At 44.0% G+C, this 14413-nt stretch overlaps 1 protein-coding gene across 1 annotated transcript in view; it reads left to right on the top strand.

The window, feature by feature from the left end:
* GRHL2 (grainyhead like transcription factor 2) overlaps positions 1-14413 on the top strand; it is a 116982-nt gene that overhangs the window by 89660 nt on the left and 12909 nt on the right. The window contains exons 13-14 of the mRNA XM_069466166.1: positions 8413-8504; positions 12420-12505. Coding sequence (XP_069322267.1) covers positions 8413-8504; positions 12420-12505 — 178 coding nt within the window. The remainder of the gene's footprint in view (positions 1-8412; positions 8505-12419; positions 12506-14413) is intronic.

Genomic DNA, 14413 nt, shown 5'->3' with positions numbered 1-14413 from the left:
CATCATGTCCTACTGCCTAACTCTCTTAATTCTTGACCTGTGGCTGCAAAGGAGACTGCAAGGGACAGGCCCTCAGTGGTATAGCTTTCTGGCCTTGACAAAGGCACACCCTTAGTTCATCCCTTGGCATGTATGACCCAGATTGTGACAAGCCCAGAGGGAGTGTACCTGGCAGAGGGGATCAGATCTGAGGCTGCCATACATGTTCACCTAGCCTGAGGAGTGCCACCTTCACTGGCATTTGTATAGCCTTCATTAGAACTGCTTTTTGGCCAAGTTCTTCTGCCACATTATTTAATACTCACATTAGCTTATACTCATGTTAGTATTAAAGCAGACAAATGAGTACGTGAGAGCATCATTCACACAATGACCAGATGAAACATAACATACAAGGGCCCCTCTCCTGGCACCTCCAAAATCATGTAAGGTTTGTCAACTTCTCTTCATTATCAGTTTTGAAGTCAGATGATACAACAGTTAGATACAAAGGCTTTTAGACAACAGTTCTCAACAAAGGGTCTCTTCCTACACATTTGAATCACCTGAGGAGTTAAAAAATACTCATGGACCACCCCCAAGGATTTTGATTTCATTGCTGTGGGTACCCTCAGGCACTGGGACTTTGTGAAAGTCCCCAGATGATTCTAATGTGCAGCAGTGTTGGAGAAACACTGCCCTAGAGCCAGTCAGCTGGGATTTGAATCTGGTTTTGATCTTATTAAAATAACAACTTTTTGGAGTCTCAGTTTCCTCATCTAAAAATAGCAGGATAATAATATTTACCTGCTAACATAATTATAAGCATTAATGTGTAAAATGTGTTGACACATGGAAGGTGCTTTTAACAAAATCATAGCTGCTGCTGTTGTTAAAATTCCTTTTCAGGCCCTGAATAAATGCTACTTCATTGAGAAACAGAAAAGAGGGAGATTAAGATGAGGAGAAAGAACAGGTCAAACAGAAAGAATTTTCTATAGAGCATAGGTCCTTAACCTGGGATTTGTGGATAGCTCTTGTGGGGGAAGAGGGAAGGGCTTTAAATCCCCTAAAATAATATGCAAATTGATAAGCAAATGTCATGCATGGTGGGAAATTCTATTTCCATTATCTGTGGGGATCTGGCCTTCATCTATATCTGGCCTCTAGTTTCTGTGAAAACCCTCTAGCCTTGATCCTCTGTCTGCAGTAGTCCCCACTGTGGTCCTCTTATTCCAGCCTGCAGCAAGTTCCCTTCAGCTCTGTGGCTTCTGCGCTGCATTTGGGGCACAAGCATCCTTGGTGAGGTTGGGCTGTCATGCATTCGGAGGTCAGTGGCTTCTCTGCAAGATCCTGCCATTGCCGTAGGATGCTGCTTGGGACCCTCAGACCTCAATCCTCTCTAAGAATGTCTCTTCTCTTCTTGCTGCTGCTTAAAGGCACAACATACACCATTATCTCCCTTGGAACCACCTCGTGTAATCTCTTCAAAGGCGGAGGCTTTAGGAAAACCAAAGCCAGAAGAAAGCAAACACTAGACAGGCCACCCTGTAGGTTGGTCTCACACCGCTGAGAGTTGGCTCCCCAGAGAAGGTTCACTCATCAGGCTCTGAGTGTCTCCAGCAGAGAGGGCCCTGCCTCTCCTGCAAGAGGGACATCCTGTAGATGCTGCCACACTAAACCCTGAGCTCAGTCCCAGCGTTGCTGAGAAAAAGGCAGTTCTGCATGCTCCTCTGTGAAAACAAATACTTTGGCTAGAATTCAATGCCTTTTGGGGGAAGTTAGAGGTTATTAACTAGTCAACTGCAAGAACATTTAATCACCATAGTGTTAAATCTAAAAAGTTGTCACACTGTGTTCATCAGCAGTCCTCATGGGGTTACAAAATAAGATTCTTTTAGCATTCTGCACTATTTCTCTTAAAGGAGCAATTTCCCAGAGAATCAGGTGCTTTTCTTTAATAGGGTTCTCAGGGATGCCAAACAAACTATGAAATGTAGGATACGGTGGGCTGCGTTTTCCCACATATACGTGAACATAAGGTGATTAAAAATATTGGGCAATTTCCCCAATTTCCTAAGGAGAAGAGAAAAACATAAATTAAAGCTTTTGGGCCAACTTGAATAGGTAAACCTTTATGGCTATGGCCAAGAGTCAGTAATTTACTGATACTTGCTTTGCTGACTTAATTACATATACATTTGAAGAATAATATATTACATAATTTAGAAATATCTGTCACATTTTATGAAACACATTTATTCAAATTCTTCATAAGTCATCTTTGACATTAAGTTTTTTCTCAGTGTTAAAGTTACTTTTTACTTCATCTCACATTGTTTATCAGGGCAATTCTTCATTGCTGTCAACAGTAGGATATTGCACAGTTTAAATGCATATACATGAGATTGCCCTTGGAAATTTTTTTTTTTTTTTTTTGTAAGAGATGAGGTCTCACTATGTCACCCAGGCTGGAGTGCAGTGGCTATTCACAGGCACTATCGTGGCACACTACAGCCTGAGCTGCTTCTGCCTCAGCCTCCGGAGTAGCTGGGACTACAGGCGCATGCCACTGCAGCACCTGGTAGTCCTTCTAAATTTTATTCCCAAGCCACAAATAACTGGTTTTCATAACATTAGAAAGAAATGATCACATATAAAAGTGACTGCCATAATGCTGTCTCCCATTTCTTAATGTTTTTAATTAAACTTTTAATTAAGATAATTATAAATTCATATGCAACTGTAGGAAGCTCTCTTCCTTTCAATGAATATGTTCTTATTTTTTACTCTTAGTTATTGCGTTTAAAAACCCACTCAGTAGTACTCAAATCAGCATCAGATATATAATGGAGGTTTTAAAAAATACTTAAGAAAATGAAAATTTTACCGTCCCTCAGAGTCACAGGTTTTTACCAGTTTCTTATGTCAGTACCAGTTATTCTTACTTGTATACTAGTTTGCCATTTTGCAAATTAAGAGATTTAAACTTAAGACTCTTAAAAGTGAGCTTTACTTTTCTTTATACATCTTACCTACATCTATCTACCCTTTCTGTTGTTCATTCCTTACTTCATTTCTGCTCTCCGTGGGATCCTTTTCCTACTGCCTGGATAACCCTGGCTAGCATTGCTTTTGTCATGGAACTTCTGGCAAAGAATCCTCTCAGATTCTTTGTTGTTTATTTGTTGTAAATGTTTTTATTTTGCAATCACTTGTAGCATATTTTTGCTAGATATAAGATTACAGGTTGGCAGTTATTTTCTGTGTGTTTTGGTTTTCATTTCTGTTGAGATAGTGTCTGCCTGTCTTGTTGCTCCTTTGAATACAATATTTCTTTTCTTTTTTCTCTCTCCTTTTTTGACTGCTTTTAAAATTTTTTCTTTCTCTTAGGTTTTCAGAATTTCTGTTGTGATGTTCCTATGTGTAGATTTTCTTTGCACTTTTTTCTGACATGGCATTTTATAGCATTTATTGATTCTGTTTATTGTTCATGTCTTTATCAGTTTTAGAACATTCTCAGTCATTCTCTCTTCAAATATTACTTCATTCCTGTTCTCTCTCTATACTGCTTTGATCCTCTAAATGCATATTAGAACTTTTTATTGTGTCCATGTGTCTTTTATATTCCTTTCACAATTTTTCATCTTCTTTGCTCCTCATGCTTCAGCCTGGATATTTTCTACTGACCTAACTTTCAAATTCTCTCTTTTATTGAGTCTGATCTACTGTTAAACTCATTTATTGCGTTCTTCATTTTAATTATTGCATTTTTTAGTCTGAGAATTTCCACTTAATTGGTTTATTTTTAATAGATTCCAGTTCCCTATATATTGCCATTTATTTGTGAATACAATAATTACAATTATTTTTCAATTCATATCTAATAACTCAAATAACTATACTGTAAGTGTATTATCTATGGGTCTGTTTCTATCATCTATTTTTCCTTTGGTCTTGTTTATTACTCCACTTGATAAATCTTGGTTCAATGGTGAACAATGTACATAAAAATTATAGAGGCTCTGTATGGCCATATTTCTCTCTTATGAAAGTTTTCCCTATCCTTTGTTGTGCTGCCTGAGTGGGTGCAGATTGCCATGATTGCGTCAGGGACAGAACTCACCCAAACCTGGATTGCAGTTTGTATTAGCTCCAGACTATTTCTGGCTCATCCTAGGTTGTAGTTCTGAGAGATTTACTATGTGTCATCTTCCTTGGTGTGGCCTGATATCCGACTATTGTCTCCTTAGCATGGTGAGATTGCCAAAACCTCTGCTATGATTTTCAAGGGCTTTCTGCCTAACTTGTTGTCTTGTCTTATGCAGCTTAAGAGCTTGGTAAATACCTCAGCAGGAATATTACAGAGTATCTGGCTTACTTCTCTGTGCCTCCCTACTCTCTGGAAGTTTGACCGTTAGTCCTGGGTACCTTTGTAGCCCTAAACCCCAATCTTTGTTTCTTTAGCACTGTGAGATTACCAAAAGCTATGCAAGCTTCTTTGCCCTTAGGTGTTTGCCTCTGCTGGCATTATCATCCTCTGCACCCCAGCCAAGAGTTGGCAAATACCTGGAGGGGAAAAGTGGTCATTGATTTTCAGGTCACTCCTCTGCAGTTCTTTCTCAGAGATCTCGGCTCCCTTTGCAGCAGCTCTCCAATACTTTCAATAAGGTTTTTAAAAAAATTTAGGTAGTATTTCAAGTTGTTCTTGGCTGGAGCGTTGGTCTGCCACAAGCTGTAACATTTTAGCTGGAAACAGAAATGTCTGTTTTACCTTTTAAAATGATCCCTCTGGGTCCTACTGATCTGGTCATTTGCAATTCTGAGGTCATATTGCAGTAATAATAACTAAATCTATGTTTGTTTTGTTTATTTGTTTTGGTTTTTTACTGATTCTGTTAGATGAATTCTACTAAACACCCCAATTTAGCATTGATTAAAATCATTTGGGGATGATAGGTTCTTCCCCAAAGACTAATTAGTTGAAAATAAATGAATTGAGATCCTACTCCATAATGTGAAAGACTTTGTACAGATATAAAAGGATAACATGGACGAGAGATCTCCATTTATTTAGGGAATCCTTGGTAATGAGCGTACATCCGCCATAAGCAGAGTTGTGAAATAGACAAGCTATGTCTGCATGGCGCCTGCATCCCCCTTCTGTACTCTTTCTGGGCTCATCACTAGGCACCCGATGCCCAGTGCAGTTCAGCCTGGCAGGCAGGACGCAACACTGCCTTTCCTGGGTATGGCCAGAGACCCATGCTTCAGACCTGACACCTTCCCAGTGCTTTTCTGATGAAACTTAACGCTCCTTTGTTTATCCCCCAGAGACTTGGTTTCCCTGAGGTCAATCCCACAAGGCAACCAAAGTAACCGGCTGTATGTGCTGCGGGACCTAGAGTCATTCTACATATTAATCAGCACCGTGCGCTAGTCAGATGGAGACTGATGTCAGAGAAAGCACCTTTTCCTTGGTCTCTGGTCCTTTTGTGGTACTATCCAATATACATTCATCCCTCGGGATCCATGGAAGATTGGTTCCAGGACCTCCTGTAGATACCAAAATTCACAGATACTGAAGCTCCTGATATAAAATGGTGTAGCATTTGCATATAATTTATGCACATCCTCCTGTATACCTTAAATCATCTCTAGATTATATATAATATCTAATACTATGTAAATACTGTGAAAATAATTGTTATGCTGTATTGTTTAGAGAATATTGACCAAAAAAGTCTGCACGTGTTCAGTACAGATGCAATTTTTTTTACCAAATATTTTTTATTGCATTTGGTTGAAGCCATGGATGTAGAACCCATGGCTAGGGAGGGCTGACTGCAATCGTGCTGGGCATGAGGAGACCTAAAGTTTGTGTTCTTTTCACCTGTCGAATGGGGTAGTCACATCTGCCCTTTCTTTATTGCCTTGCTTTGAAAATAAATGAAACAGTTGAGTTTGAACCACACAAACTTTTTGATTCCCACTGGTTTTATAGATTTTAAAGTGTGATAAAGCATTTTTGAACTCCCAAGAGAAATGTGGTTTATCCAAGATGTTATTTTAATGGCAAAGTTTGTCATAGTTCACAACAGGGTGCTATCAAAAGTCAACAGAACTGGAAAAATATAAATCATGCTTGGTGAAAAAGAAAATCACTAGCTTCAGAGCCCTCACACGGCATGAGAGAGTGGTGATATTTCAGGCTATTTATCCGTTATTAACCTATTGGTCACTGGCTGCTGTGTAAATGGATTTTCTAATCTTCTAATCCTGAGCCCGTGGTCACTCCAGTTCTAGGACATGACGGAGTAACATGACCTGCCTTTATGACAAGGTAGCGAGGGGAAGCAGAGGGAACAGTGCCCTAAAAACTTATTACCACCTTCAGCTAAGCTTGAGTTTCAGGGTTTTCCTGCAGTTGTTTCCATAGTTTCACTTACTGGGAAATAAGAGAATGACTCCTAATAGCATCTCTCATGCCCTTACTTGTCATCTCACATTTACTGAGTAACTTTATCACAAGGTTGCTCCCTCAAAGGGGGGTTCTTTGAAGAGCCTGTTTCACTTATTAGCTGCATTGCCCTGCATGAGACACAAAGCACATTGGGCCTTTGGTCATCACTGAAATGAGGATAATTGGCTCTTGTCCTGGCTGGCCGACAAAGTGTTCATGAGACTTAAAGGAACAAGGAGATAATAAGTACTTTTTAACATCTGAGGTCTTATTAAGGACCTTGATGGATTGATATGCCTCTTGGAATAGGTAGAGTATAAAAGGGCAAATTAAAGCATCATTAGTTCAGTCATTTAAACTGTTAGAATGAATAGAAATACTATATTGACTGTCCACAGTTTCGTACCATGTGCTCTTCCTGCCACTGGGCCCCACCATTAACTCAGCTTGAGAATTGATAAATTAATTTCATAATGACAATAATGCTAACATGGAGTTGCAGGGTTTTGCACGATTTTGAAAGCTGGGGGTTGATACACTGTCCATCTCCCGTGCAGGGAGCTTTACCACATCAGTCCTTAAATTGGACCAAAATGGCAGTTTGGACTGTTTGCTGTCCGAGGGTAAATGGAAACTCTAACCTCTCTCAAGCTGTTGTCCTCATTCAGTCTTCTCCAGGTCTCTCTTCCTCAAATCTCTCCAACTTGTAATCATCAGCATCATCTTCATCTTCATCTAACACTTCAAAGGTGTTTACAACGCATCAGGGGACCTTGCGAGTACTTTATATATGAGAATTCACTTCATTCTCTCAACAGCCTCCTTTTAAAGATAAGGAGACTAAGGCCAGGGAGGTTGAGGAACTTGTCGCCCTTCCTACAGCCAGCAGATTGTAAAGCAGGGATTTCAACCAAGGTCGTCTGGCCCCAAAGTTCCTGTCCTAACAGTTCCGCCGCACTGCCTGTCGGGCACGTGCCTGGTCCCAGGGTGCTTGGGCCATAATTCTGAAAGATACAATCTCGATTGCCATAATCCTGAATGTTGAAAATCCTGAAAGATCAAAATCCTGAAAAACATAACACTAGAATTATTCAGGATCATAGTGCTCGGCATTGTCTTTCCGGATTCTGATTGGCACTGTGTCCCAGGAATCCCCAGAGAGATTAAAACTTTCTAAAAATCTGCATCCACTCCCTTGAGGGTTTGAGGAATAGCAAGATTCCATGCAGGAGCATTTTCTTGGTGTTAATGACTTCTCTCCTTCTAATTTCTGTTTCTCTCAAACAATTCTCCCTTTCCTTAGGGTGCCTGAGGTGCACAGGGACTTTGGGAGGAGATGCAGGGCCATCAGAACTGGCCAAACAGGGGACGTGCAGGGCCTCAGCACCACGGGATTCTAGGAGGGGGACTGAACCCCTTTCTTGAGGAGGAGGAGGGGCCCGGGCAGCCAGGGCCTGAGTCTCTAGGAACTTCCCCCACTGTGGGCTCACTGTCTCCAGCCAGATGGAGAGGCTGAACAGCAGGAAAGCAGGGCTCCTCGTAACTGAACCAGCGAGGCAGTCCAGGCCCACTTTGTTCCCACAGGCCACTGCTGTGCCCCTAAGGGGCTGGCACAGGGGGCAGGCCACCCCGGCCTCGGCTGGATGGGAGGGGCTGATGTGACTCGGACCACACAGACACCAGAGACCCACCTTCCCCAGCCCTGACCTGGGCAGAAAGAGGGGACAGGTGCAGGATGGAGCAGGTAAAACCCGAAGCCTCACCTCACGATAGGTCCATCCCCTAAAGATACTGGTGTGTGTTCTTACGTGGGACCTGCCAGGGGAAGAGGATATTGGTGAGTGGATCCAGCTGAAGAGACCCAGGGATCGTATAAACAAAGGGAAAGGATAGAAACCAACACATATGTGAACTTGTGTTTGACACCTTGCTGGCTTTACCTAACAATTTCTGCCCGTCTTTTCTACCAGCAGTGTCCTGGTTAAGCGGATGTTCCGGCCCATGGAAGAGGAGTTTGGTCCAGCGCCTTCTAAGCAGATGAAAGAAGAAGGGATGAAGCGAGGTATCTCTCCAGTTGGGCGCCACCGTGGTGTTGTGCCCATTGCGGAGCCTCCCGGCAGGGATGGGGAGCGTCTTACCAAAACCAGCTTGCACCCCTGGCCCCCTGCCATGCCCCCATGGCCCCCTGCCAGCCTGGTGACTTTTTATGCAACAGGAAGTCCTCAGTCTTCCGCTTTGCTTTACACTCTGTCCCCTTAAGCAAATGTTTATTCCGCCCGGGGTCCTTCCCTTTGCCTTGGGAGAATTGGAATGAACACACTGACTCATCTAGCAGCAAGATGCAAGGTTAAAAAGAAACTCTAGCTGTGTGTGTGACAATCACACCACAAAGAACCAGCAATCGAGACTCATTCAGTAGATGCAAACGATTCATCTCACACAAATGAGCCTCAGGTCTCTGTGACATCACCACTTACTCATTTTCTCTCAGTCAAGGGTCTTACCCCACTTCACCAAGAGGGTTGGAAACAAAGTGTGGGCATGTCGCTGTCTGGCCCAGCGTGTCAGTGTGATTCACTGTCCATCCAGGAATAAGAGGGAGGACCACATCTTGCTGCAGCCAACACCGAGGCCTCCCGAGACTTTAGACTTACACAGTACTGGACTTGCAGTGAGTCAGCTTACCATGCTAAACATGCCCACTGTCTGCACAAGCTTCAGCTCTTTGTGACTGAGAAATCTAATTTTTTTTTCCTATTTGTTGTAATGGGATTTGCATAATGAATGGTCTAGAGCAGCCCTTCTGCAGCCTGCTCAGCCACCCAGGGTTGAGTGACTTCGGAAAGGGTCTTCCCCTTCTGCCCCTCGGAGTCCTCCTCTGTAAAATGGGGGTGGCAGGAGAACCTGCCCCAGAGTCGCTGTGAGGATGGATGAGTTAACACACGTGAGACAGTTCGTGCAAGTGCCTAGCACACCCGGGCTCTCCGTGTGCATTGTTAGAACGGCTAGTTTTACTATTAGGCCTCCATGTAGGTATGTCTTCATAACTGCAAATAAATAATTAGATTTTCAGAATGGAAAGAACATCAATGCATGAGTGTAACACTAGCAACATTTAAACATTTAAAAGTTTTTCTGACTCTGCAGCTCACTGTCAAATATTCGAGTGCTTTGGAACCCACTCCTGGATGCCTGTTCTGTTCGCTGGAGTCAGGGTAGTCACGCAGAATTCTGGAGTCACACGGGCTTGCCTCCAGAGTGGATGCGCGGTGGTTAGTCCTAGGCTGTCTTTTTCAGATTATTTTGAGATTGTGAAGCCAGCACAAAATTTGCCACTGGCAGTTGTGTTGGGCTGTGATTAAAAACAAGGCCTTTGAAACATCCATATCATAGAGACACATGAGGGCGCTGTAACCCACCAGCACTAGAGAAAACGTTCCCTCAGGAGTGACTTTCCTCTGCAAAAGGACAGTGGGGTTACTGAGCCCTTGGCTTGGAGCTGAGCTTTGAGGAATGCGCAGAATCAGGGCAGTGATTTTCCTTCTTGTTTATTTGTTAGAAGTCGCCCGAGAGAAAATGATCATAATTATCACCAGTGCGGTCATTGTTGGTTGTTTTGCCTTTGTGGCCACTTGTCAGGGTGGGTCGGTCGCAGTCGCTTAGGGGCTGGCCTTGGCAGCTGACTGCCTTTGCCTGTGCGATGTCTGGGGTGCGTGATGGCGGTTCTCGCCACCGAGGCAGAGTGATTGATACGCCTGCTGTGCTGCAGACGCAGAGCTAGTGAAAGCTGCTCCTGGGGCAGGCGTGGGGTGCGCTGCGAGCCCAGCATGCCGGGCGGGCGTGTGGCTGCCAACAGCCCCAGCAGGAGAAGGTGGCGCTGCCCTGGCGCTTCTCCCACGGCCCGTGGACTGGCACCCTACCCCCTTCAACACTTGCTAGCCACACCTGAAGCAAGAGTAGCAGCCATATTATTTTAAAGACAGTGATTTAAAAGTAACCGATTGATAAATCCAGTGGCAGCAGTACTCATTTAGTACGATATGGTTTGCGGTTTCCTTAGGGTCAGCCTGCTGGAGATTGCTGGGGTTTTCCCCCTATTGGCTGTGAGAAGAAGGCGTAGAACGTTCATCTGTAGCAGCCGCCAATGCTCTTTTTTCCCTTGACTTTAATTAATTATCCTTATCTGGATGTCATTGAGGTCCTATATTCTAATTATTTTTCCTTGTACCCTAACATTGAGTCCTCTTATAATAGCCATTAGATCATTTTAGCTGAAATGGAGACTATAAAATATTCCTTCCAAGGAACTAAATTTGGAAATCTTTGGAGATACTATCTATTTATTTAATTGGTACTTTACTTTTATATTTGGTTAAGAGAAGAAACTGCAATACTTAAGGATTTTTTTCTTTCTTTTTTTCATATGCTACGGCTGCAGAAAGAAAATGCAGGCAGGAGCCCCTATGGTCTTCGTAAAGCAAGCAGCTTTAATGAAGTCCCTAATGAGTTTGGGTAGAGCTGATTTCATTTTCTACCCCCAGCTTTGTTCTTCCAGTTGATGGTGATCGTAGCTCTGTTGATATCTAACTGTTGTTGGTATCCAGACTCGGCAGGGTTTTTGATCTGCGCAGTTTTCTTGGATGGCCAGACGTGCGGGCTTTAGTCTTAGCCCTCTTCCTTCCCTCTGAAGGAAGCATCAGAAGTCGCAGCACTGGCAGGAGGGGGACAGGAAGGGCAGTCATCTTGCTGGGGCAGAGGACTGCATCTGAGTGGCAGGTCCAAGTTGTTTCTGGGAGCTGAGCCGCAACGCAGCTGCTATAAGGATGGGGACAGGCAGGGAGGCCACTGGCCAGCAGGAGGGACAGCAGCTAGCAGCCATTAGTCTGTGGGACCCCAGGGGAGTGTCTCAGCCTCTCTGAACCTCAGCGTGCACATCTCTAGTAATAGCTGGGGTCCCTACCCTTTCTCATGTTCTGGACACTCTCAGACTCAGAAGGTGGTTTTGCAGAGAAATGAGTAGGAAAGCACTGAGGGCACTAGAACCTCAACTGCTTCATCCACCATTTCAGGACGGTGCTGGGGACGGTGCTGTGTGCAGGCCCTGTGCTAAGCGTGCCACGTGGCTGTTACTCCGTTTAACTCCCTGCACCCTGCAAGGCAGACACAATCAGCCTGCTTCACAGAGAAGAGGGAGGCTTGGAGAGGTTAAGGGGGCAGAGCCCACAGCAGACCTGAACTCTGGGGCCAGGCCAGACCTGTGGGACTCCACACCCTAAGCCTCTTCCTCCTCTCGCCTCCGTCGGTGCCCCGTCTCCCTGCGGGGCACGAGCACAAGCTGGTTGTCAGCCTGGAGTTTGCCCTCGCTGTTTTCTCTCCCTCGCCTGCCTGCCCCAAGCCTACGTGCCCCTCAGAACTCAGATCCCTCCTTCAAGGTGATCTTCCTGGAGCTTCCCACTCCCCACCCCCGTCAGGGCAAGGCCAGGCCCCAAGAAGCACTCTCTCATGTCAGTTTCCTTCATAACTGCGTGTCTGGTTGTCTGCGTGTTTGAGGAAGGCCTGCAGACTCCTATGGGCAGGGCGATGACTTAAGCAGCCCCTGCTGCAACCCTAGCTCCCAGCACACACAGCCTTACAGGCCTGGGATGGGGGCATCCAGTCATCTTTGCCGAATGAACAAATAAATAAAGAGGTTGGAGAAAGAAATGTCATAAAGGGATCATGGACCCACCCTGAGAAATTCAAGTGTAAACATAGGTGTTGCCCAATTGTTGTTTATCTCTCTGAATGCTCCTTGCCAGTCTCTAGCCACAGGATGTCTATGGAGTTGTCTCAGTCACCTTTGTAGGTGTCGGCTGGACAAGGGGTCCCAGGCCCAGCAGGTGGTGCCAGCCTCAGACACCTGTGTGGCAGAAAGCAGTCCCCTGTTCGCTGCAGGGCCGTGCGGTCCCTCAGTCACACGGCTCTCCCTGTCTTCCAGTGCTGCTGTACGTGCGGAAGGAGACTGACGACGTGTTTGATGCTCTGATGTTGAAGTCACCCACGGTGAAGGGGCTGATGGAAGCGGTAAGTGATAAGCCCCTCCGGCCTCCGGGAGACCTGTGCACGTCCCCCTTCTCTGCAACCCGCTCACTGAAAGTGCAGCCACCGAGATGGCTCCAGAGTGAGCTTTGTAAAGAACAAGGGAACCTGAGATCTATGGAGAGCTCTGCACTGTTGGGGCTTATTAGCATTTTAAAGAGAAGAAAACTGAAAAACTGCCAATTCCCTGTCAGTTTAAGGCTAATCACAGCAAGATGCTGTGGAGGAAGGTGAAACTGTGAGTTCTCGTTGGTCTCTTTGCATGAAACCAAATTAGATACGTTTAACTTCCAAATACATACAGAACAAAAACAATTAGGAGGTGTCTTGCTAGCTGTGATAGTGTAACCCAAAATAAACTATGACCTCTTTGTTAAGAAAAAAACATATTGCAGAATTATGGTGATGTGGGGTAAGATTCTTCCCTTCCTACTCCTGGTCTTGTCTAGTATTACCCAACTTGGGCTTAGGAAAAGTTATTTTATGTTTTATTTACATAGTATTCACCTGAATATAACTATAATATGACTCTACTTTGAGTATAATTTCTAACTCCCTTGCACCTTTTTTTCCTTTCTCCCCCGCCTCCCCCAACAACTATGTTGTGGAAGATCTAGGTTTTTTGTAGTGATAGAGACACCAGGACTGCCAAAGACAGAGTCCAAAATTGTTGGTTGGTTTGGAAAACTGCTACTTTAGCAGTTACACCATCTTGGGTTATAAGGGTTATGAGGTTATGGGTTATGAGGTTCGACATTAAAATGTATAGCATAGTTTCTATAAGTGCAATCATGGAGTATGATTTCTTTCATTTAGGATACATTATGGAGGTTCATCCATGTGGTAGTATAAATCAGTACTTCATTCTTTTTTATGACTGAACAATATTCCACTGCATGTATATACCACATTTTGTTTTTCCATTCATCAGTTGATGAACATTGAATTTTTTCCACCTTTTTGCTATTGTGAATAGTGCTGCTATGAACATTCATATACAAGTTTTTGTCTGAACACCAATTTCCACTTCTTTGGGGTATATACTGAGTCATGGAATTGCTGAGCCAGACACAAAAGGCCACATATGGTACGGGTCAATTTACAGGAAGTATCCGGAATGGGCAAACCCATAGAGACAACAGGCAGGTTAGTGTCTGCCAGCAACTGGGGCAGGAGGTGGAGCAACTGCTTAATAGGTTTCCTTAGGGAGGAATGAAAATGTTTTGAAATTAGAGGTGATGGTGGCACCATATTGTGAATCTACTAAATGGCACTGAATTATATACTTTAAAATGAGTAAAATGGTGAATTCAGTGATTATATATGTTAAAAAGTATTCAGTGTTCATCTGAGAGTTTTTAAAAAGTGCACAGGAATGTTACCGGGGCAGATGTGGTGCTGCCTCCTGGGATTGCGTTGTCCCCAGGCAATTCTGAGCAGCGCTGCAGGGACCACCCTCTGCGAAACACTGATAGAGGACTGGGTAATCTTTTCTGTTCTGCAGGATTTTTCAGTGTGATGGAGTTTGCTGTTACTGAACCTGCCTCACATAAAGGAAAAACAAAAATGGAAATCAATGCAACAAAAAATATGATCTATATCTCTTCAAATGAACCAAGATTTTAAAAATGACCCTAAAATTGCCAGAGGATAGACTAATGAGCTAGAAAAATCTGTACAATATTCAGACCTCTCTGGGCAACTTTGGACAATTTCATACCCTGATCTGGCCTTTAAGATCATATTACTAAAACTGACTTACCTAGGAGAGTGAATATGAAAATTACAGAAGCAGTTGCTTACATGCATATCCTCCTACCTCAACCCCAGAGATTCTGGGAGAGTGGGAATGGGGATCAGGAATCTGCATTTTTAATAAGCTCTTAGCGTATT

Source organism: Eulemur rufifrons, chromosome 3, assembly GCF_041146395.1.
Source record: "Eulemur rufifrons isolate Redbay chromosome 3, OSU_ERuf_1, whole genome shotgun sequence".
NCBI classification, from domain to species: Eukaryota; Metazoa; Chordata; class Mammalia; order Primates; family Lemuridae; genus Eulemur; species Eulemur rufifrons.
This window is presented reverse-complemented; position numbering and strand designations above follow the sequence as displayed.